This window comes from Panthera uncia, chromosome D4 (assembly GCF_023721935.1).
Source record: "Panthera uncia isolate 11264 chromosome D4, Puncia_PCG_1.0, whole genome shotgun sequence".
NCBI lineage: Eukaryota > Metazoa > Chordata > Mammalia > Carnivora > Felidae > Panthera > Panthera uncia.
Genome location: NC_064807.1, coordinates 13,962,114 through 13,985,225, shown reverse-complemented (window position 1 = coordinate 13,985,225; position 23,112 = coordinate 13,962,114). Strand labels below are relative to the sequence as shown.

General features: G+C 42.0%; 1 protein-coding gene across 2 annotated transcripts in view; it reads left to right on the top strand.

The window, feature by feature from the left end:
- CEMIP2 (cell migration inducing hyaluronidase 2) overlaps positions 1-23,112 on the top strand; it is an 86,232-nt gene that overhangs the window by 24,041 nt on the left and 39,079 nt on the right. For both annotated transcript variants that reach the window (XM_049646352.1, XM_049646265.1), the window contains exons 3-10: positions 2,084-2,224; positions 2,685-3,246; positions 9,219-9,388; positions 14,554-14,742; positions 16,577-16,746; positions 18,930-19,139; positions 19,451-19,656; positions 19,799-19,868. In XM_049646352.1, coding sequence (XP_049502309.1) covers positions 2,084-2,224; positions 2,685-3,246; positions 9,219-9,388; positions 14,554-14,742; positions 16,577-16,746; positions 18,930-19,139; positions 19,451-19,656; positions 19,799-19,868 — 1,718 coding nt within the window. The remainder of the gene's footprint in view (positions 1-2,083; positions 2,225-2,684; positions 3,247-9,218; positions 9,389-14,553; positions 14,743-16,576; positions 16,747-18,929; positions 19,140-19,450; positions 19,657-19,798; positions 19,869-23,112) is intronic.

Here is a 23,112-nt window from a genome sequence, read left to right as displayed (position 1 = left end):
CCTTCCCTTATGTTCATCTGTTTTGTCTCTTAAAGTCCTCATATGAGTGAAGTCATATGATTTTTGTCTTTCTCTGACTGACTAATTTCACTTAGCATAATACCTTCCAGTTCCATTCTACGTAGCTGCAAATGGCAAAATTTCATTCTTTTTGATTGCCGAGTAATACTCCATTGTATATGTATATACCACATTTTCTTTATCCATTCATCCATCGATGGACATTTGGGCTCTTTCCATACTTTGGCTATTGTCGATAGTGCTGCTATAAACATTGGGGTGCATGTGTCCCTTCGAAATAGCACACCTGTATTCCATGGATAAATGCCTAGTAGTGCAATTGCTGGGTCGTAGGGTAGTTCTATTTTTAGTTTTTTGAGGAACCTCCATACTGTTTTCCAGAGTGGCTGCACCAGTTTGCATTCCCAAGAGATTTCTTGTTTTCTTAATGGAAAGAGACATTTAAGGATTATTTCTAGTATAATAGTGATGATGACTGATTTATCTGAATTAAATATTGGTGATTATGAAACTTCTCTGAGAAAAATTCCATGAGAAATTGCCAAGGACTTAATGGTTAATTGCCAAGGTCTTAACCAGCGAGGCTAATTGTAACTGCAGGAGTTACTGTCAAAGAGAAAGCGTAAGCCTAGGTCAACCCCAGTGCTTAGAAATAAGATGTTTGCCCTGAGTGTTGTGTAATTCAAAAACGAGGAATCAGAATTTTCTTTCTATAAAAAATAATGTCTTCATGCTGCACTCAGCCTGTCTACTTTTCCTCATGCTTCCTCAGGCTTTTCTCATGTTATTTCCCAACATGCACCTTCCACTTTCATACGATTCCCAAGTACACCTTCCTTGCCTGTCTCTACTTTGAGTTTAAACGTGGGCTCTTTTAACTGAGCAGCCAATGGACTTGGACAGCAAGGGGCGCTTGCTTCTCCCACCTTCGTGCTCCTCTTATTTAAGTACTGTCTGCCCTTTGGGGGTCCAGGTCTAGTGTCCCTGTGTTCCATTGAAACTGCCTCAGTTATTCCAGCCGACCCCTCTGAGCTCATTGGCACATCAAGTGAGTACCACATTGTTCAATATGGAGTTATTTCCTACCTGGTGACTTTTCTCCTAGTAGAGTATAACCTTTGCAGTTCATTCTATGCTTAATAGAGTTCATTCTATGCTTTATAAATTTTACAATAGCTAGTACAAAGTGAACACGTTGATCCTCAGTAAATATGTGGTCATTAGTTGATCGAAACCAGTGTGATTCCTGCCCCTCCCTCCCCCTTCTTCCAAATTATAGCAGCAGCTGAAGGTCTCTTGCATTAAATAGCTGTTGCAATGCTTTCATGTTTTCCTCGTCGCCCATTCGAGAGTCACATTCTAATTTAGTAAAGAAACACAGCATGTCCAGTAAACCTCATTTCTTTCTTAAGGGGGAACTTGAATATCACTCAACTTGCTGAGTCATCTTGGATTTGACTTCTCTGATCTGTAGTTTCCTCATCTCTGAAAATGAGAAGTCATGTCTTTGGCCGTCTGCCTCTGGCAGTTTCATTGGGAAGGCGCACATGTCTGAAGATAGCTGGTATTAGCTGCTGCCTCTGGGGTGATAGAGGTGCTTTTATCGCCTATGCTATGCTTCACTGTGCACAGGGAACTTGGGAGGACCTGGTAGACCTATTAGCAGTTTCCAATTTTTACTTACCAGTATGTTGTGAATACTGGTTTTCTAAAACACCTTCCTAGTGTAGGTCTGAGAGCAATTCACAGTTTTGTTTTGTATTGTTCATTTATTTCCAGAGTCGATGATTCAGAGGAACTCCTTGTTTACCTTGTAGAGTTTGACCCAAACCAGATGATAGTGACTTAGTTTCATGGTGAAACTTTTTGAATGTGTTGAAGTAGAGGCTTTGACATATCTGCTGGGTGAAACGGGATGGGATTTCCATCCTTACGGCAGGAAGTTAAAACAGGTCCGCCCATCCCTTGCAAATTGCCGTAAATGATAGTAGAACTTGGATCTGGCTAAAAGCATTCGTGAATTTTGTTGCATTGATGGCTACTGATGTTGCATTGCTTGTAGAGAATTGCCCAGATCAAAACCCACGTCTCAGGAACTGGGATCCAGGACAAGACTCTGCCAAGCAAGTTGTTATCAAGGAGGGAGATATGTTCCGTCTGACGTCAGATGCCACGGTGAATTCTGTAGTCATTCAGGATGGAGGTAAAGAAAGGTCCCTGCCTATGGTAGCCGTGAGGTTACCCCTTCCTTTGATGTTTTTAAATTTTTTTTTTAAATGTTTATTTTTGACACAGAGAGAGAGACAGAGCATGAGCGGGGCCGGGGTGGGGGGGGCAGGGGGATGACAGAGAGAGAGGGAGACACAGAATCGGAAGCAGGCTCCAGGCTCTGAGCTGTCAGCAGAGAGCCCGATGCGGGGCTCATACTCACAGACCGTGAGATCATGACCTGAGCCAAAGTCGGACGCTCAGCTGACTGAGCCACCCAGGTACCCCAAAACAGGCTTAATTTTCTAAACAGACTGGTAATGAATTTTTTTTCCCAACTCAATTGCAGAAGAGTTTTCCTAATCCTGCAGTAACTGCCTTAAAGTAAACTCTATTTCTCTGTATGCCAGAGAGATGTTTCAGAGGTTGGCTTACACTAGTGTTGTTCCTTGCAGGATTGCTTGTATTTGGGGATGATAAAGATGGATCCAGAAATATTACTTTGAGGACTCGTTACATCCTGATCAAGGATGGTGGGGCGCTTCATATTGGAGCAGAAAAATGCCGCTATAAATCCAAAGCGACAATTGCCTTGTATGGCAAGTCAGATGAAGGTGAAAGTATGCCAACATTTGGCAAAAAATTTATTGGTGTGGAAGCTGGCGGGACACTGGAGATCCACGGGGCGCAGACAGTATCGTGGACGTTGTTGGCGAGAACTCTGCATTCCTCGGGCTTGACCTTTGGGTCGTATGCCTTTGAAAAGGACTTTTCTAGAGGCCTCAATGTGAGGATCATCGACCAAGACACGGCCAAAATTTTGGAAAGTGAGAAGTTTGATACCCACGAATACCACAATGAGAGTAGACGGCTTCAGGAACTTCTGAGAATCCAGGATCCAGGCCGGATTGTTGCTATCGCCGTTGGAGATTCGGCAGCCAAGAGCCTCTTACAAGGAACCATACAAATGATCCAGGACCGGCTGGGAAGTAAGCTCATCCAGGGACTGGGCTACAGGTGGGCATACCTTTTACTTTCCTTCCCAGCTATGCGTTCGAGTCTGTTATCTGTGTGACAGGAGAGGGGGGTGGAGAAAGGGGCACATCGCTCCATAGACTGTCTCCAGTCGTCAGAATGGCAGCTACCGTTTCCAGGTCTGGTTACCTCGTGCTGTGAAACGACGGGATGGAGGACGGGACGCTGGTTAGCAAAGCCCTCTTCTTGGCTTTGGTTTACGAAGCGCTTTGTGAACCGTAGCACCAGGCTTGTGAAAAGTTAGGTACGCAAATGTGGTACTGAGAACTTGGCAGGCAGTTCAAGGCCAGTTTACTTCCCTCTTTCGTTACCTTTTGAAAACCACATGAAACTCAGGCTCGTTGGGGCCCCGATCCCACGCTGAGGTGTGAAAGTTATCTGAAAAGCCTGTGGAACACGCACGGTTTTCTGTTTCTTTTTCTGGACTCCTCTGCACGCTGGTTTGAGTCCGTCGGCTTGATTGGCGCAGGCCTGTGGAGCCCTGGCACGTGTGAGAGAGCGACAAGCTGGAGGGGCCTGGAAGCCCATCCGCGAGCAGGATTCATTTCTCCTGCCGATGGCTCTCGTGCCGTGCTCTGGTTACCGTGACTTCCTAACGCAGCCCTGAGTCTGGGGGAAGTAGCTGGCTCCACTTTCAATTCAAAAAACGGAAGTTTTAATCCTGCTTACTGTTCTTGGTGAAGTTGGAGAGTATCTGCTGTGAAAAGTTAAGAAGACTTTAAAACTCACGTGTTGACATGATCTGGTTATTTTTTCCTTGGATGGTTGAGATGTAGTTATTATTTTCCTTTGATTGGGTGTTGGAATGGGATATTATCTGTAGAATTTCTAGAGAAAGTTAAAGAAGACGAAATTAAAGAAGAAAAGTGTGTGTAATGCTTTTTAAAAACAACTTAATGCTTATTTATTTATTTATTTAAATATGAAATTTATTGTCAAATTGGTTTCCATACAACACCCAGTGCTCATCCCCACAGGTGCCCTCCTCAATACCCACCGCCCACTTTCCCCTCCCTTCCACCCCCCCCATCAACCGTCAGTTTATTTATTTTTGAGAGAGAGAAAGTGAGTGTGCGTGAGCGGGATAGGGGCAGAGAGAATCCCAAGCAGACTCCGTGCCCAGAGCAGTGCCTGGTGTGGGGCTTGATCCTGTGACCCTGGGATCATGACCTGAGCCGATATGAAGAGTCGAATGCTCAACCCCAGCATCCCTGGTGCCCCTGTAATGCTTTTTAAATCCCTTTTATTCACCCAGGGAATATTGAGATGCCGAGTACTGGGTACCCACAGTTGCTTAGATGAAAGAACACAGCCTCAGAGCCCTCGTTCAATCCAGTGGAGAAACACACCAAACTAGACAGTGAGACCCTTGCTGACAGGCTGTAACGGGAGCGTAAAATAGAGGGAGCCCCCAGATCAGCCTGGGGAATCTGGGGAGGCTTCCCAAAGGTGAGACACCTGAGAGGAGTGTAGGAGGATGCTGTGTAGGCAGTGGGAGGTGGAGAAGAGCAGTAGACGGGTTTTTTAAAAAATTATGATTTTAAATATAATACACATGCGGAAAAGTGCCAAAAAACAGGAATGCAGAGTTTAATGACTTATCACAATGTGATACCTGGATAGCCACCCACCAGGTCAGAAATAGAACAACTGCCAGTGGCCTGGCAGTGCCCTTGCTGTTTCCTCCTTTTCACCAATCACTCTCTCTGTTCACCAAAGGTCACCATGCATCTGAATTTGTGGAGAATATGAAAGTTTAGGTTTGCCTCTTTCTGGGCTTCATATAATATATATTAAAAAAATTTTTTTTAATGCTTATTTATTTTTGAGAGAGAGAGAGACACAGAGCATGAGCAGGGGAGGGGCAGAGAGAGGAGACACAGAATCGGAAGCAGGCTCCAGGCTCTGAGCTGTCAGCACAGAGCCCAGCCTGGGCCTCGGACCCACAAACCATGAGATCATGACCCAAGCTGAAGTCGTATGCCCAATTGACTGAGCCACCCAAATGCCCCAATATATATATTTTTAAATTTGTTTATTTATTTTGAGAGATGGAGAGAAAGAGAGAGAGCAGGGGAGGGCAGAGAGAAGAGACAGAGAATCCCAAGCAGGTTCCGAGATGTCAGTGCAGAGCCCGATGCTGGGCTCAATCTGACGAACCGTGAGATCGTGACCTGAGCCAAAGTCAAGAGTCAGACACTCAACGGACTCAGCCACCTAGGTGCCCCTGGACTTCACACAAATGCAAGCAGACAATGTATCATCTTCTGCATCTGGCTTCTTTGCTCAACTCTATGTTCCTGAGTGTTATGTATGCCTGTACTACAGTGTATTCACTGCTGGACATCTGGGAGGTTTTCCACTTTGAACCTCTGCGATAAAAAGTGCATCCATCTCTTGAAACCCATGTGTATATATTTCTGTAACTTCTAGACCTAGCAGTGGAAACATGATCTTTTGCAAAGTTAGACACCTGCTTGTTTCATTACCCATTAATGCCAGGATGACAACTTCTGTTTCTTTACTCCGTTGTTTCTCTGGATTTGTGTGGTCATTAGCTATGAATATTGCATTTGACCTTTTTTTGTTTCCTTTCCCTCCTGGTTTCTAAATTCCCCTTAAAATAGTGCTGCTGATTTGACAGAGGGATTTGGGTTGTGATCCTTTGCCAGTGTTCCATTGCTTTGACATTATCTCCAATGCACATAAGCATACGCCTTTGAAGATAATGTTCTGGTGCGCTGAAATTTTCCTCAAGTGGAGGAGGGAAGTAGGAGTGTTTTGGAGATAATGTCAGTAGAATAGAGCATTGTTTTATAGTTGCTGAGGCAGTTCTGGTGAATAAAGGGAGTCTCTGATATTTCTTCTCCTTTCCTCTCACATAGGAGATAATAAATTGAAACATTCTGCATTTGATTCCTTGTGCAGTGTCAAGGAATATAAATAGAGCTATAAAGCATAGTCAGCTGAAAAGTAGCTAATCCATGCCAGGGCAGGTGTGGAATTTATAAGGATGTAGGCATGCTTTGGTTGACTTTTATCTGTGAGTATCCAGCCATCTGTCTGACATAGATTACATTCCATACACACACACACAAACACACACACACACACACACACACACACACACACACACACACATATTTTCACCCCCCGGCCCCCAGAGTAGGAAATTGACATTTTTCTTTCTGTGTTTTAAACCTGGAGTCTTAAGGCACATTTTTTGGCTTTTTGTCTTTGTTCTTTTTTTATTTTGGCCACAAGTCTGAGCAAGTCCCTGGAATGTTTATTACAGAAACAAAATGAAATTAAATGGAATTTTCAAACACAGTTGCTTTCAACAAAGAGATGTAAAAATGTAAATCTGTTGGAGAGTGATTATACAACTTGGATTTAAGCCTATTAAGACACCAGTAACCTATTGGTTCTCAGTTTTGCACTCCTGAGATTTTTATTTTTAATTTTTAAATGTTTAAGGGGCACCTGGGTGGCTCATCAGTTAAGCATCCAACTTCGGCTCAGGTCATGATCTCAAGGTTTGTGACTTTGAGCCCTGCATCGGGCTCTGTGCTGACAGCTCAAGGGCCTGGAGCCTGCTTCGGATTCTGTGTCTCCCTCTCTCTCTGGTTCTCTCCTGCTCATGCTCTGTGTCTTTGTCTCTCAAAAATAATAAATAAACATTAAAAAAATTTTAAATGTTTATTCATTTTTAAAGGAGAGAGAGACAAGTGTGAGTAGGGGAGGGGCAGAGAGATTGGGAGACAGAGTCCGGAGCAGGCTCCAGGCTCTGAGCTGTGAGCACAGAGCCCAACGCGGGGCTTGAACCCACAAGCTGTGAGATCATGACCTGAGCCAAAGTCGGACGCCCAACTCACTGAGCCACCCAGGGGCCCCTGCACTCCTGAAATTTTTAAAAATCCCATGCCCAGGGCCCACCTAGAAATTTTTACATCAGAATCTCTGAAGGATGGGCCCCCCCACCCCCTACTCCCCGCCAGGCATTTGATGTGCAGTCAGGGTTGGTGACTAACTCAGGGGTTCCCAATGTGGTCCCCAGACCAGCAGCTTTAACATCACCTTGGCACTTGATAGAAATGCAAATTCTTGAGGGATGCCCGGCTGGCTCAGTCAGTAGAGCTTCTGGCTTTGGCTTAGGTCATGATCTCATGGTTCATGAATTTGAGCCCTCCATCAGGCTCCCTGCTGTCAGCTCAGAGCCTGCTTCCATGCAAATGCTCTGGCCCAACCCCAAGCAATCTGAGAGTGGGGCCTGGCAATCTGGTTTGACACACTCTGGGTGTTCTGATGCACATCAAAGTGTGAGAACCACTCTCCAACTTAGTGTTTCTCAAGACTGGTTGCACATCCCATCGCCTGGGAAACTTTAACAAACCTAATAAGGCCACGCCCCACCTGGAGAGATGATGATGTCATCAGTCTGGGCTGGGTCTGAGCACGGATGGACTCCTAAATCTCCCAGGTGCCTCTATTATGCAGCCAGATTTGAGAACATTGCCGAGAGTTCAAAAGACAGCAGGCGATACTCATTTTATTGTTCATTTTTCTTTTCTGTCTTTTTGAAGTTTTCATTTAAATTCCAGTTAGTTAACATTCAGTGTAATATTAGCTTCAGGTGCACAATATAGTGATTTTGCACTTCCATACATTACCCAGCAGCACTCATCACCGTAAGTGTGCTGTTTAACCCCAATCATTGATTTCACTCATCCCCCCACCCACCTCCCTCTGGTAATCATCAGTTCATTCTCGGTAGTTAAGAGTCTGTCTCTTGGCGTGCCTCTCTCTAGTTTTTCCCCTATGTTCGTTTTGTTTTTCAAATTCCACATATGAGTGAAATCATATGATATTTGTCTTTCTTTAACTGACTTATTTCACTTAGCGTAATACTCTCTAGGGGCATCTAGAGTTCAATTGGTTGAGTGTCCCACTTTTGATTTTGGCCCAGATCATGGTCCCAAGGTTGTCTAATTGAGCCCAGTGTTGGGCTCTGTGCTGAGTGCGGAGCCTACTTAAGATTCTGTCTCTCCTTCTGCCCCTCTCCCCTGCTCACGCATATGCACACTCTCTCTCTAAAAAATAAAAATAAATAAATAAATAAGCAAACAAAACTCTTTAAAAAATACTCTCTAGCTCCATCCGTGTCATTGCAAATGCCAAAATTTCATTCTTTTTAATGACTGAGTAATATTCCATTGTGTGTTTGTGTGTGTGTGTGTGTGTGTGTGTGTGTGTACATATATATATATACCAAATCTTTATCCATTCATCAGTCATTAGACAGCTGGGCTGTTTCCGTAATATGGCTGTCGTAGATAATGCTGCGATAAATATCAGGGTGCCTGCAATACACATTTTAAAAGAAGGGAAATACATGGGTTTGTGCCCAGAATGATGTGTCAAATGGGTGTGTATTGAGGAGGGAAGACAGTGATTAATCTTAGTGCCAGTCATTGGTATTTCACCTGTTACAGAGCTAGACAAACAAGGATTTAAAGTCCAGGTGCAGGGGCGCCTGGGTGGCTCAGTCGGTTAAGCGGCCGACTTCGGCTCAGGTCACGATCTCGCGGTCCGTGAGTTCGAGCCCCGCGTCGGGCTCTGTGCTGACAGCTCAGAGCCTGGAGCCTGTTTCAGATTCTGTGTCTCCCTCTCTCTCTGCCCCTCCCCTGTTCATGCTCTCTCTCTGTCTCAAAAATAAATAAGCATTAAAAAAAAAAAAAAAAAAATTAAAAAAAAAAAAAATAAAGTCCAGGTGCATTTCCTTCTGTGAAGTCGGTTACTTCAGTCAAGGTTTAGACTTACAACCTCATGGTAAAAGAAGTAGAGGGATTGATACAAATGAAATACAAGCATTTAGCAGCACCTGACATAACACGTGTGTCAGGGATCTGGACTGGTACCATGACAAATAAGGCTCATGGTGTTTTTCCTTCTAGGCAAGCATGGGCTTTGGTTGGTGTCATTGATGGTGGAAGTGCTTCTTGCAATGAATCTGTGAGGAACTACGAAAATCACAGCAGTGGAGGGAAGGCTCTTGCCCAAAGAGAATTTTATACTGTGGATGGTCAGAAGTTCACTGTGACGGCTTACAGTGAATGGATCGAAGGTAAGCAAGTACAGTTTAGACTAAGACATTGGTAAGTATTGTGAAAGACTGTTTGGGTTTGGTTTTTGGTTTTTAGGTGGTATTGTATTCGAAGGACAGTCTGATTAGGTTTCTCAACTGACTGAAGATGAAACCTATGGTTTCCCGACTGTGTTTGATCAAGAACTCAAGAGTTCTCACTGGATGGGAGAACGCCCTGTTCTAGTGCTCCACTCCCACCTGGACTTTGTTCTTGATTCTTGAGTCATAAGGTGTGGTTAACCATTGGAAATGGATTTGTTGGGACGCCTGGGTGACTCAGTCAGTTAGCGTCCAAAGTCTTGATTTCAGCTCAAGTCATGATCCCACGGTTTATGAGATCGAGCCCCATGTTGGGCTCTGCACTGACAGTGCGGAGCCTGCTTGGGATTCTCTCTCTTCTTCGCTCTCTGCCTCTCCCTACCTCTCTCTCTCTCTCTCTCTCTCTCTCTCTCTTTCAAAATAACTAAATAAGTATAAATAAGTAAACATTAAAAACAAACAAACAAAAAGAAATGGATTTGTCTCCTGGATTTGGTACCAGTTGGACCAATCTAAATGTGACAGGGTGAGCTGCCTTCGGTTGTGCTCTGTGACAGTGAATGTGATTTTGTACTTTGGATCTTCTCTTCATGTAGACATGTCAACAAATATTACTTTTAGACACAGGCTGTACAAACAAACCTCCCGTTTCCTTAGCAGTTATTCCTTGATCCAACTAATACGTATGTCTTACAAATAGATCAGAAAACACAGAAAAGTACAAAGTAAAAATTAAGCTTTAATTCTGTCATTCAGAGATGATTATTTTTGTGCACATAATCTAGTAATTTTTATCTTGTATATATTTTCTTCTCTAGTGTTCATTTTGTTGTAACCTGTTTCCCTCTCTTTAAATAACATTTTATTCAGTTATCTTAAGTCTTTACATTTTCTTTAACATGATTTATATTTGAATCCACCTTTTAGAAGAAGTATAATTTATTAAATAATGCCTAGCACTGGGTGTTTTGGGTACTCCTGACTTGTTTCTTTAAGGATGTTTATTTACTGGGGCTCCTGGGTGGCTCAGTCGGTTGAGTGTTTGACTTTGGCCCAGGTCATGATCTCCCGGTTTGCGAGTTCAAGCCCTGTGTCCGACTCTGTGCTGACAGCTCAGAGCCTGGAGCCTGCTTCGGATTCAGTGTCTCCCCTCCCCCCCATCTGTCCCTCAAAAGTAAACATTAAAAAAAAAAAGGTGTTTACTTACCTATGTCGCTGCCAGATTTTTTGGCGCCCAGTATGGATTGGCAGCCTCTTGTACTTGCCCTCCGCCTTTCTTTTCCAACCAAATAGTATGCCGAAATTAACATGACATGAGTAATTCAGAAGTGCATTATTACCCATAAAGGTTTATTTTAGGGCTCACGCCTCTGTTTCAAGCAGCAATGTAGCAAAATGTTTACTTAGATGGATTTCTGCAGACAGAATGCCTGGGTTCATCATCCAGCTCTTTCCCTTATTGTGTGACTTTAACTTCCTAATCTTCGGTTTCCTCATCTCAAAAGTGGGAATAATAAGAGAAACGACCACATAGGGCCGCTGTGAATATCACGATGTGAAGGATGTGAAGTTCTTCGCACAGCGTGCATAGTTAGCATACGGTGTTAGCTCTTTTAACGGCGATCCATACATGACTTGGGTTATAACCATGTATCTTGTATCTTTGTAATTAAAGGGAGAAAGTCTTTTGCTCTAAAATAAACAGGTAAATAGAGTTCCTGGTATGTAACAGAGACTTTGACTGTTGCTTCTAAGCGGCCTTCCGGGTCTGGGGTGAGGAAATGGTAGCTGTTACGGATGATGATGCAAGAATCGAGCCTCAGCTTTCTGCCTCCAAGACTACTTTTCTTTTTCTTTTTTAAGCTTATTTATTTATTTCAAGACAGAAAGAGAGAGCGGGGAGGGGCGGAGAGAGGGAGAGAGGGAGAGAGGGATCCCAAGCAGGCTCCCCACTGTCAGCATGGAGCCCGATGTGGGGCTTGATTCCACAAACCATGAGATCATGACCTGAGCCCAAACCAAGAGTCAGACGCTTAACCGACTGAGCCACCCAGGTGCCCCAAGACCACTGCTTTCTACCCCATCATGGTTGCCTCCGGCAAAAAGCATAGGTGGATGAGAAGCATTTCTTAGCAAGAATTTGAACCTGCATGAAGGGTTTAGTGGAAACGCTTCCAGTGAGAGTTCATGCAGAGGATAATTACTGACAAACCTCGAGTCAACATTTCCTCTGTGGAAAATTTTGTTTTCGTTTCCACATTCTCAGTGACTACTCATTTCTGGAAGAGGGTACATTCTAGCTATCGTAGGATATTGAGGCCCATGTTTGCAATGACTCTTACTTTCTGGAAGAGGTGGAAATTCTCTCCAGGAAGCAAGAAGGATGAGCATATTTCCTCCCTTATTTCCAATTCACTCGTGTTAATGGGAGGAAATCTTAGGCAGGATTTTCATCTAAAGCTAGGAAAAAGTGAGAAATTATTGAATAATGCAGATCTTTCCCATCTAACTTTCTGACTTTTTTCTTTAAAAACAAATTCTAATGATCTTTTAAGTTGAAATGGATTTGTCTAACAGTCCTCTTTTTTAGAAAGCATTTTTTAAAATTTTGTGTGAAAAAAATTAATATTTCTTAGTTGTTTTTAAGATAAATTTTTGGGGGTAAAATCTGAAAATTTGGTCAGTGATAATCATTGTTGTTGAGCTTCTTGATTGTCTTTGTGTTTACCCTGCCTGTTGGGATTCTTGGAAAGGCAGAATAATAAAGAAGTTAGGAAACTGGACTCTGGAGTTAAATGAGCATTCATTTGTGGGCTGTACCATTTTTTTAGCTGTTCTCCAGACTCCCTGACTTCTTTCAGATTTCTTCATCTTTAGTACACAAAATGGTTTCTGCCTCTCAAAGTTGTTTATTTTTATTTTTAATTTTTTTCAAGTAGGCTCTATGCCCAATGTGGGCTTGAACTCATGACTCTGATCAGGAGTTGCATGCTGTATTGACTGAGTCAGCCAGCTACCCCTCTCAAAGTTGTTTTGATGAAAGGTTTTTTTTTAATAATTTTTTAAATGTTTATTTATTTTTGAGAGAGAGAAACAGAGTGTGATGGGGGAGGGACAGAGAGAGGGAGACACAGAATCCTAAGCAGGCTCCAGGCTCTGAGCTGTCAGCACAGAGCATGATCCAGGGCTCGAACTCACAGACCACGAGATCTTGACCCAAGCTAAAGTCAGATGCTTAACCAACTGAGCCACCCAGGCGCCCCAATAAAAGGTTATTTATTATGCGAGTGAAGTCCCAGCGACTATCGGCTGTTGTTATTAGAGTCATTATTACTATTTTTATTTAGACCAAATTACTTTATAGGCTTTAGTATCTGGATGCAAGAAACACATAAAAAAGAAAGCTACTTTACATTTTTTAAGGTACTTTTATTTTGGTACTTTGCAAAAACAAATGCATGGTATGTTGGCATCTCAAGGAACAGAATCTAAGACTTGTTATGGCCAGGTTGTATCAGGAGAGCTGGCTCAAGATTGTAAGGATGTCTGTAGTATTCCTTGTGCCCTGCCCGAATGTCCCTCTTTTTGATTCCTCTAACTTGAGTAAATAAATGTGTTTCTTCACTCCTGTCATTGACCCATGGTGTCAGTATCTTAAAGTAGCCCCCGAATAGTGTTGTGGTTAACTGGAAGGATGGTTGTGGAGTACAGATACGAGTGCACAGATACCTTTGCGATGCGCTGTTTTTCCTTCTCCACCAGTCGCATGAAGTGGCTTGCATCTAGTGTGTATACATTTGCATTAAATCGACCTTTGGTTTGTGGCAGATTTTATCACAGATGCTTTAGAGCCAGGAAATGCTTCTACACTTGGTTGCATGTAAAAGAGTAAGTTAAGATGTTGGATCAACTTTTCAGGTTTTGTCTGCGTAATTGGGAATCAACTTTGAGTTTTAAAAGGAGGTATTAGGAGAGATCAGTGATTAGTAGTCCCTGGGTTGTGTAGACTGCATAGTTGATATAGTCACAGGGAAGGAGCCAAGTTGGACAGGGGATCTATCATGTGACCTCTGGGGGACATTGCAGGTCATAGTGGGAATGTTCATCCCTTCAGCAAAAATCTTTGAGTTTGCGAGAGGAGTGAATACACAGGTGGACGGACTCTGCTGCCTTCACAGATGTACCTTCCAAAGAAGGGAGCTATTCTTCCATTGGAAAGGTATGGATAACACCAGAGGGAGCACTAGAATAAGGATACTGGAGAAAGAGGTTGCTTCCAGCAAGGATGTTTGGGAAGTCTTTAAAGATTAGTCTGGTCTCGGGGCACCTGACTGGCTCAGTCGGTTGAGCTTGTGGCTCTTGATCTTGGGGTTGTGAGTTCGAGCCCCACGTTGGGTGGAGGTTACTTAAACTTAAAGAAAAAAAAAAAAGAAAAAGATTTGCATGACTTTTGTAAGATGGATAGTATCTTGGTTGGTGAATTAAGAGTGGAAGGACGCTGTAACTGAAGAATGAAGCTTGAGCAAAGGCACAGAAAAGAGATTGCCAGAGGCAAGCTTTTATTCTTTTTTTTTAATGTTTATTTTTTGGGAGAGAGAGAGAGTGTGTGTGAGCAGGAGAGGAGCAGAGAGAGAGAGAGACACTGAATCCCAAGCAGGCTCCAGGCTCTGAGCTGTCAGCACAAAGCCCGACGCTGGGCTCAAACTCGTGAACTGCGAGATCATGACCTGAGCTGAAACCAAGAGTTGGGCGCTTAACCGACTGAGCCACCCAGACACCCCAGTTTCAGCACTGAGTTGAAGTATAGCAAAAGATCTGGGGATCGAGAGGCTTCTTCAAAATTATAAAAGAAATGGTACCGAAACATGACATTTTCTGTCTCATCATGGTTCGGGGTGCTGGGGCTCTCTACCCTGGAAGTCAGGGATGTACATGTTTATCTTTTTATTAGTAGTATCTGCGGAATGACTGGCACATGGTTAGCACTGGTGAAATCATACTGACTTGTGTCTGTCTTAACTTTTGATGTGAATCAGTGAGAAAATTGATTTTAGGGGAAAAAAATGCCTATGATGTATCATTTTCTTCCTTGCTTTTTCCTTTAGGTGTTTCTCTTTCAGGTTTCCGGGTGGAGGTTGTGGATGGAGTGAAGCTTCATCTGCTGGATGATGTTAGTAGCTGGAAACCTGGAGACCAGATTGTGGTTGCAAGCACAGACTATTCTATGTACCAAGCAGAGGAGTTCACTCTTCTCCCCTGTCCAGAGTGCAGCCGTTTCCAGGTCAAAGTCAAAGGTATCCGACTGCTTAGAATGCTTCTTGGCAAACGCTCTTCTCTTGGCTTTGCATTCCCGGGTCCCCTTCCACCACTCCCATCCCAAGGCATTATCACCATCACCACCATCATCTTGATATCGAAGATCTTAACAGTGGGGTGCTTTGAACACTAGATCCCAGAGGATGTTAGATAAAAAGTATAGTACTCATTGAACAGTAGCGTTGCAGGCAAATTAGTATTTTGTGCTATTTCTTTGTTAAAAAAAATTATAGATATATTTATATTTATATGTATATGTATATATATAGCAACTACATGGATTGTTTTTTTTTTTCTCCAAGATCATATCCAACTTCTTGTTAATTTTCTGCTATCAAATAATAATAATGCCAATTATCAACTGATTCATATTTAAATAGAAGTCTTTCTCTTCTTAATTAAAAAAACTAATCTCATGGGGCACCTGAGTGGCTCAGTTGGTTGAACTTTGGACTTCGGCTCAGGTCATGATCTCGCAGTTCGTGGGTTGGAGCCCCACGTCGGGCTCTGTGCTGACAGCTCAGAGCCTGGAGCCTGCTTCACATTCTGTTATTTCCCTCTCTCTTTGCCCCTCCCCTGCTTGTGCTCTGTCTCTCTCTAAAATAAACATTAAAAGAAAATTTTTAAAAAATCTCATGATTTTTGAGTGCCTACTTTCTTGGCAAAACAAAAACAAAAACATTTCACTAAGACTTAAAATAGAACCAAAAAGGTATTTTCATACACTACATTTTTTAAATCACAGTCTTGACTAATGTTTTTTGAATGAAAGGAATATGCAGTGAGATCCGTATTGTAAGCCATATTTAGGAAGAGGGGCTGACATTTACCAGCCACTTATCCTGAGGCAGGTAATAGGCAAAGCTTGTTCGTGTGTTTCCTTAATTATGGAATTTATTATTCATTTCACTTATTTACATCATTTTCCTTCTGTACTCAAGATTGTATACAATTATGATATAAAACAAGAGAGCTTACAGTACCTATTTAATAGGCACACACTCATGGGTAATTTAGAGCTTTGTGGTTTGCTTTAAAAAAAAATAGGATGATTGGCTCACTTGGGACTTGGTCTCTGCTTCACTCAGTGTTGTACTTTTCCTTCTTGACACTATAGAGCATAAGCAGAAAACAAAACCCAAAAAACTATGATACCGTCTGGCATTAATTTTGTTTGGAAATTCCCACTCTTGTTAACAAGTCTACATGATAATGAATCTCCCACGATCTTAACTGCTTGATTTATTTGTATTTTTCCTTCCTGAGTTTATGTAATAAAAACATCAGAGAAAAGCTCATTATTAAAGGGTTTCTAGACTTCCAATAAAGGTGGACATTTAAAAGAATGCTTATCAATATTAAAATAAGATATTTTATTTTATGAAATGTTATAAAATCTTGGTAATGTTTGTACTGCTAATGTTTAAATGGATGTTACTTTAGCTTTGAAGTAAAAGCAAAAACAACTTGAGACCCCATTATCAACATCTACAAAACCATTCCTTTTAATCTGGATTCACTATGCATTTCATTCTTCATGTGTCCTCAAGGGATTAGAACTAGAGCATATGGGCAGGAACCAGAGAGAATGAAAGAAAGAGAGAGGGGGTGGATACTTAGGTAGATTCCAGAATATTGGTGCCATCCAGGAGAGGATTAAGCTCCTTGTCTCTGTGTGGTTTTGACACTGAGGATCTTTAAAAGCCTCGCTTCCTTATATTCTGTGGTTAGAGGACTGTCTTTTTGATATGTTTCCTGTTTTCTTTTTTTTTTTTTTTTAATATTTTTTTGTCTCTTGTCCACATCAATCAGAAGCCCCTCAGTTCCTGCACATGGGTGAGATCACTGATGGTGTAGACATGAGAGCAGAGGTCGGAATTCTCACCCGGAATGTTGTGATCCGAGGAGAAATGGAAGACTCATGCTACGCTGGAAACCAGTGCCAGTTCTTTGATTATGACACCTTTGGGGGACATGTCATGGTAGGCAAAAAGATTTAAGGAGCTCCTTGCTTGCTAAATACATGTTTGAAAAAACTTCCAAGTTTTGAATTTTTTTGAAAATTTTTTTTTTTTTTTTTAGAGAGAGAAAGACAGAGACAGCATGAGTTGGGGAGGGGCAGAGAGAGGGGGAGACACAGAATCCGAAGCCAGCTCCAGGCTCTGAGCTGTCAGCACAGAGTCTGACGTGGGGCTTAAATTCACAAACTGCGAGATCATGACCTGAGCCCAAGTCAGACACTTCACCAACTGACCCACCCAAGCACCCCGAAAGTTTCAAGTTTGGGGATGAGATCTATATGGATATTAAAAAGGAATTGTGTTTTCTTTATTTAGTGACAGTGAGGAGATTTTTCAGAATTGAAAGAGAAAGTTATATCTTCATTTAGTTGATCTGGAGCCGTAAACCATTTTGTCCCATGAAGAATTAAATCCATTTACACTGAGAAGAACCACATAGAGATAAAAAAAACAAAGAGTCTTGGTATCCATGCATGCAATCTCCATGTATGAGGGCGTCTGGGTGGCTCAGTCGGTTAAGCATCCAACTCTTGATTTCAGCTTGTCACAATCACACAGTTTGTGGGTTTAAGCCACACATTGGGTCTGCGATGATAGCATGGAGCCTGCTTGGGATTCTCTCTCTCTCTCTCTCTCTCTCTCTCTCTCTCTCTCTCTCTCCCCCCCTCCCCCCTCTCTCTCCCCCTCACCCACTCATGCTCTCTCTCCCTCAAAATAAATAAATAAACTTAAAAAAAATACCTTGATATTATGAAAAGGTAAGCAATAGTAATCTACACATACTTTTATATGTAGATTTTTATTTATATAGAAGTATTGAGCACTCACTATATGATAAGCATTGCACTGTGTACTAGCTGATTGGCCTTCTGGGCTGCATTTTGGCTACATGTGTTTTAAAATCTGTCTTTTGTACACTCAGTAGGTTATGGTTGTTAGCAACATTTCTGTCACACTGTTTTAGGAAATGTTGGTCAGTGTTATTTTTTTATTTTTAACAGTATGATTAAAAATCTGGTATTTAAAAATTTATGCTCTGGGGTGCCTGGGTGGCTCAGTTGGATGAGCTCAGGTCATGATCTGACCTGTGTTCGAAGTCCGAGTAGGGCTCTGTGCTGACAGCTTGGAACCTGGAGCCTGCTTCAGATTCTGTGTCATCCTCTCTGTCTGCCCCTCCCTGGCTTGTGTGCGCTCTCTCTCTCTCTCTCTCTCTCTCTCTCTCTCTTTCTCTCTCTCTCTCAAAAATAAACATACATTAAAAAAAATTTTTTTTTAAATTTATGCTCAAATTGTGGGTCCCAGAGAAAGTTTTAAAAAGAATTGAAGTAAATAATATTATGTGCTAAAACATTGAGAAGGATTTACAAATAACTATCAAACTATGGTGGAGCTTATAGAAATCAAAGAACAAGATAAGACTGGAAATGACCAAAATATTTGAAGAAATCAATACATATTATAAAGACAAATCATTTCTGTGGCTTTCCTGGTTACATGTCTTTGTATTCTTATGAGAGGCCATTTTTATGGTTCTTGAAAGTATTCACTTGGTTAAGAAGCATTTGCTGTCACTTGTGTCTGGCTTAGTCAGTAGAGCATGTGACTCCAGATCCTTAGGGTCAAGAGTTCGAGTTCCACTTTGGGTATAGAGATTACTTCAAACAAACAAACAAACAAAAAACAAAACCAAAAAAAGAAACAGCAGCACTTGCTAAATTAGTAACTGGAGATCCTAGAAAGCAAGGTGCCAAAGAAAGAAAAGTTTTAATATGTGTTCTCCTTCAGACATTTTCTATTAGAACTATATACATATATATGTATATATATATATATATATATATTTTTGCTACCTTAATATTACAAAGCCTAGGGGTGCCTGGGTGGCTCAGTCAGTTGAGCATCTGACTTTGGCTCAGGTCATGATCTCACAGTTTGTGGGTCCGAGCCCCGCATCAGGCTCTGTGCTGACCGCTTGCTCAGAGCCTGGAGCCTGCTTCGGATTCTGTGTCTCCTTCTCTCTCTGCCCCTCCCCCGCTCACGCTTTGCCTCAGGCTGTTTCTCAAAGATAAATAAATGTAAAAAACAATTTTTTAAAAAAATATTCCAAAGCCTATCAGTGTGATTCCAGTTATCTTGTCTTATAGATAAGGAAAAATTTTACTTCAGTGCATCTGTCCTATGTGGAGCTGAGACACATGGGTCAGCAGCATCTGGGGCGGTATCCTGTTCATTTTCACCTGTGTGGGGACGTGGATCACAAGGGAGGGTACAGACACGCGACATTTGTGGATGGCTTGTCTATTCATCACAGCTTCTCAAGGTGCATCACTGTGCACGGAACAAATGGCCTGCTGGTACGTAGCCTCTCATCACGTCGATGCGTGTTGTCAGAAGCGTTAAGTGTCGTCCATTGTCCCAACTTCTCAATTTGAGAGAAGTCGGCTCTTGTCCCGCATCCCTTACTCTCTCCTGCTTGTACTGAGAATTCCGGTGTTTTCCTCTATTCTCTTAAGAGATCAATAAAGCCTGACACTTGACTTTGCCCCTCCGGTGAAGATTAAAACGTCTCTTTGCGTTTGTACTGAGCATGCTACATAGATAGCCTCGTCACTAACACTGCAGTCGTTCGTGTTACCAGTGACATGATACGCTTGTGTTTCTGCAGATAAAAGACACAATTGGATTTGACACCCTGGGTCATTGTTTCTTTTTGGAAGATGGTATTGAACAGAGAAATACTTTGTTCCACAATCTGGGACTCCTCACCAAACCCGGCACCCTCCTCCCCACTGATAGGAATAATTCCATGTGCACTGCCATGCGAGACAAAGTGTTTGGAAATTATGTCCCTGTGCCTGCCACGGACTGCATGTGAGTATCTGGCAGAGAGAAAACCTCATGTGTGGTGCTCAAGGCCTTTGACTCTGGGGAGAAGATGTTTTGGAGGACATTTTTAGCAGGCAGGATTTTTTCATTGACTGATGTTTAAATCACTTTAAAAAATGCCTTGCAGGGCTGTTTCGACTTTCTGGATTGCTCATCCCAACAATAACCTGATTAGTAATGCGGCTGCAGGCTCACAGGTAAGTAATATTAGATGCTTTCAGCTGTTTTGTATTCGTGTTTATAAGTATTTTGGATATTATATGGATGTAATGTAACGTGTGACTGTCTAACTCAAGCATGGCTTTGTTTTCTGCTACTGCCTGTTTTGTTGAAAGGAGAATACAGTTGATGGTTCTTCTGTTTCTTCCAAATCATTCATGCCAGTTAGTATTTATGAGTGGGGTAAGACAGATGCCAAATGGAAGAAAAGAGGTGGGCTGATATGTGGGTTTATTGTACCTTCAGAGTGTATTTTTAGTGTATCATTTGTAATCTTTCTGACTTCTATTTAAGTCATGTGTGTCCGAGTAACTGATCATTTCAGTTTCTTTTTTTTTTATGTTTATTTATTATTGAGAGAGAGTCACACAGAGTACCAGTGGGGGAGGGGCAGAGAGAGAGGGAGACCCAGAATCCGAAAGCAGGATCCAGGCTCCGAGGTGTCAGCACAGAGCCCGATGTGAGGCTCAAACTCACAAATGGTGAGATCAGATGAAGTGAGAAGCTTAACTGACTGTGCCACCCAGGCGCCCCTGATCATTTCAGTTTTTAATTCTGATGAACAAAGAAAGCCTTAGCTTTTCTTTATAGGAATGGATTATTACGTAGAACATTATGACAGCAGTCATTCTGGTGAAAGGATACGTCTTTTTGTTAAATGCAGGGATCATCCACACTTAGGGGTTTTATCTCCTTGGCAAAGCAGGTCAACCCAACTCTGTACTTTATATTACTATGTGCCTTGAATTATTTCAGAGACACACACACAAGTATAACTCAAGACAATAAGTGAACTATTTTTGGATGGCAGAAATAATTCCTGAAGAAAGCTGGAGAAATTTACATTCATAATTGAGTGTGATTTAAAACTGTTAGCTTATAATATAAAAGTGAATCCTGAAGACATTATACTATCATGATTATATCTGTGCTGAAAACCACAGTAGAGAAATAGCTTTACACCAACACCTAAATATTCATATTTATATATCGTGACTATTAAAATTAAATAATTAAATGTAAAGACATACCTAGCATTGTTTCCCAGGACCAAGTGAAAGATAAGTTGAAGGAAGTATTTCTTCCCGATAACTAAAACACGGGCGTCTCTGGGTGATGGTGGAATTGACCTCTGCGATTTTCCTTAAAAACATAAAATGTAAAATTCTTACTTGATAGGGTAGAGACCTGGGCATTTAATCGTTTCAGGTTTCATTCATTCATTCATTTTTCATCCGATGTTTGTTGAGCAATCTATCGGGGTTTGTGTTGAGAGTTCCTAATTAGAAGGGGGAGTTCTAGGGGTAAAGATGCGAGTTTGATATGCAGCCTCAACCCCGGATTATCTTCTGACCTGTGGTACGTTTCAAGTGAACAGTGAAGATGAAAACAAGTTGCAAATAGTTGATGAAAAAGCGTAAGGTGAGGCTGCCAGAAGCCCTTCCTGGGGCTCGTGTGAGAAACGAAGAAGCGGGTCTCTTGTTTTCCACCCCGTGTTCGTTCTTCTTCCTTTTCGTTCTGTGAGTTCTTTCTTTTCTTTCTAGAAAAACTGTCCTGGCGAAGCTCATGTTTTGGCAAGGGTTTTCCTCCCAAAATAAATCAAACTCTTTCTTCTTGTACGTTTCCACTGCCTTTTTACAGAGCTCCCTTTACCTGTTTTGACACCACTGTGTTCAACAGGAAACAGCAGCTACCCCCCATGTTGCCCCTTCCCCAGACTCCCGTTGCATCCTGGGAGGGTTCGCTTCTACCCTCCGCTTTTAAGGCCATGGTATAGAGCCTCCAGATCTTCTTCTGTGGTCTGTTTTGTGCCTCCAAAAGTAGAGTTGGCAAACACATTTTTTCAGGGTAGTTCCTCTATCGTGGAAAAATGTTAAATGTTACCTTCATTTTTGTGTGTAGGTATATATGCTTTCCACAGTGCATCTCTCTGTGCTCCTGCAGAGCTTTGTAATTAATTGTAATGTAGTACCTAGTATGTATATTTTTGTTCTCTCTTTCCACTTACACTCTGAATTCTTTGAGAATAGTCTTACTGTACACCTGGCACACAGTGGGCTCTAAACAAATATTTGCCGAATTTGAATCTGTAGCATACTTTGGAACTGTATGTTTACGTTGGAACATCCCATTCAATCCACATTCTTCTATGTGAAGCTGTTTTTAGCATTGGGCTGGTTTTTAATTAAAATGTAAAATAAAAGCACCTGGGTGGCTCAGTCAGTTAAGCTTCCGACTTAGGCTCAGGTCATGATCTCACAGTTCCCTGAATTTGAGCCTTTCCTCAGGCTCTGTGCTGACAGCTCAGAGCCTGGAGCCGGCTTCAGATTCTGTGTCTCCCTCCCTCTCTCTCTGCCCCTCCCCTGCTCATATTCTCTGTCTCTCAAAAATAAATCTTAAAAAAATTTTTTAATGTAAAATAAAAAAAATGGTCATGGAGATTAAGATCATTTCATTTTGACTTTTATAGCTTATTTTGAGTATCAAAGATGTTTAAACTGTTCTGCTGCTCCTGTTGAGGTCAGGAATACTGAAATTGAACAGACAGGATCCAGACTGAGACAGCATCCTGATTCATGCGTGTGGTGGTTTTTTTTTTCCTTTGGCAAAAATTTGCCTCGGGACAGGAAGGGCATTGGAGTTGTTTGAAAGAAGTCAGTGAGCTCTGCGTGTTGGCGGATAGTTGTTTAATGAATATGACTCATCTATTGATCAGGTTTGGAGGTAAACAGAAAAACCCTCGTATTGCTAAAAGGCCGTGCTGTCCTGGTCACATGGAAGGCAGGCAGCCTTGTTTGGTTCTAACTCTGCATAACTTATTAAAGTAGATAACGATGGGAGAGTTATGTTTTGAAAATGAGTTTTGGCCTCAGCCAGTTATTTCTATCGAACACTGCAAGCAGAAGTAAATTTGTTTTTTAAAAACATGATTATAATGGCTCTGAAAGTGCTAGGTGAGTGCACAAGTTTTTATAGTCCATTCTGAGCCTGAGACAATGAAAAATTAGTGTTAAAAAGTCTCATTTTTGGGGCGCCTGGGTGGCTCAGTCAGTTAAGTGTCTAACTTTTGGTTTTGGCTCAGGTCATGATCTCATGGTTTTGTGGGTTTGAGCCCCATGTCAGGCTCTGCACTGACAGTGTGGAGCCTGCTTGGGATTCTCTCTCTCTCTTTCTCTCTCTTTCTCTTTCTCTTTCTCTTTCTCTTTCTCTTTCTCTTTCTCT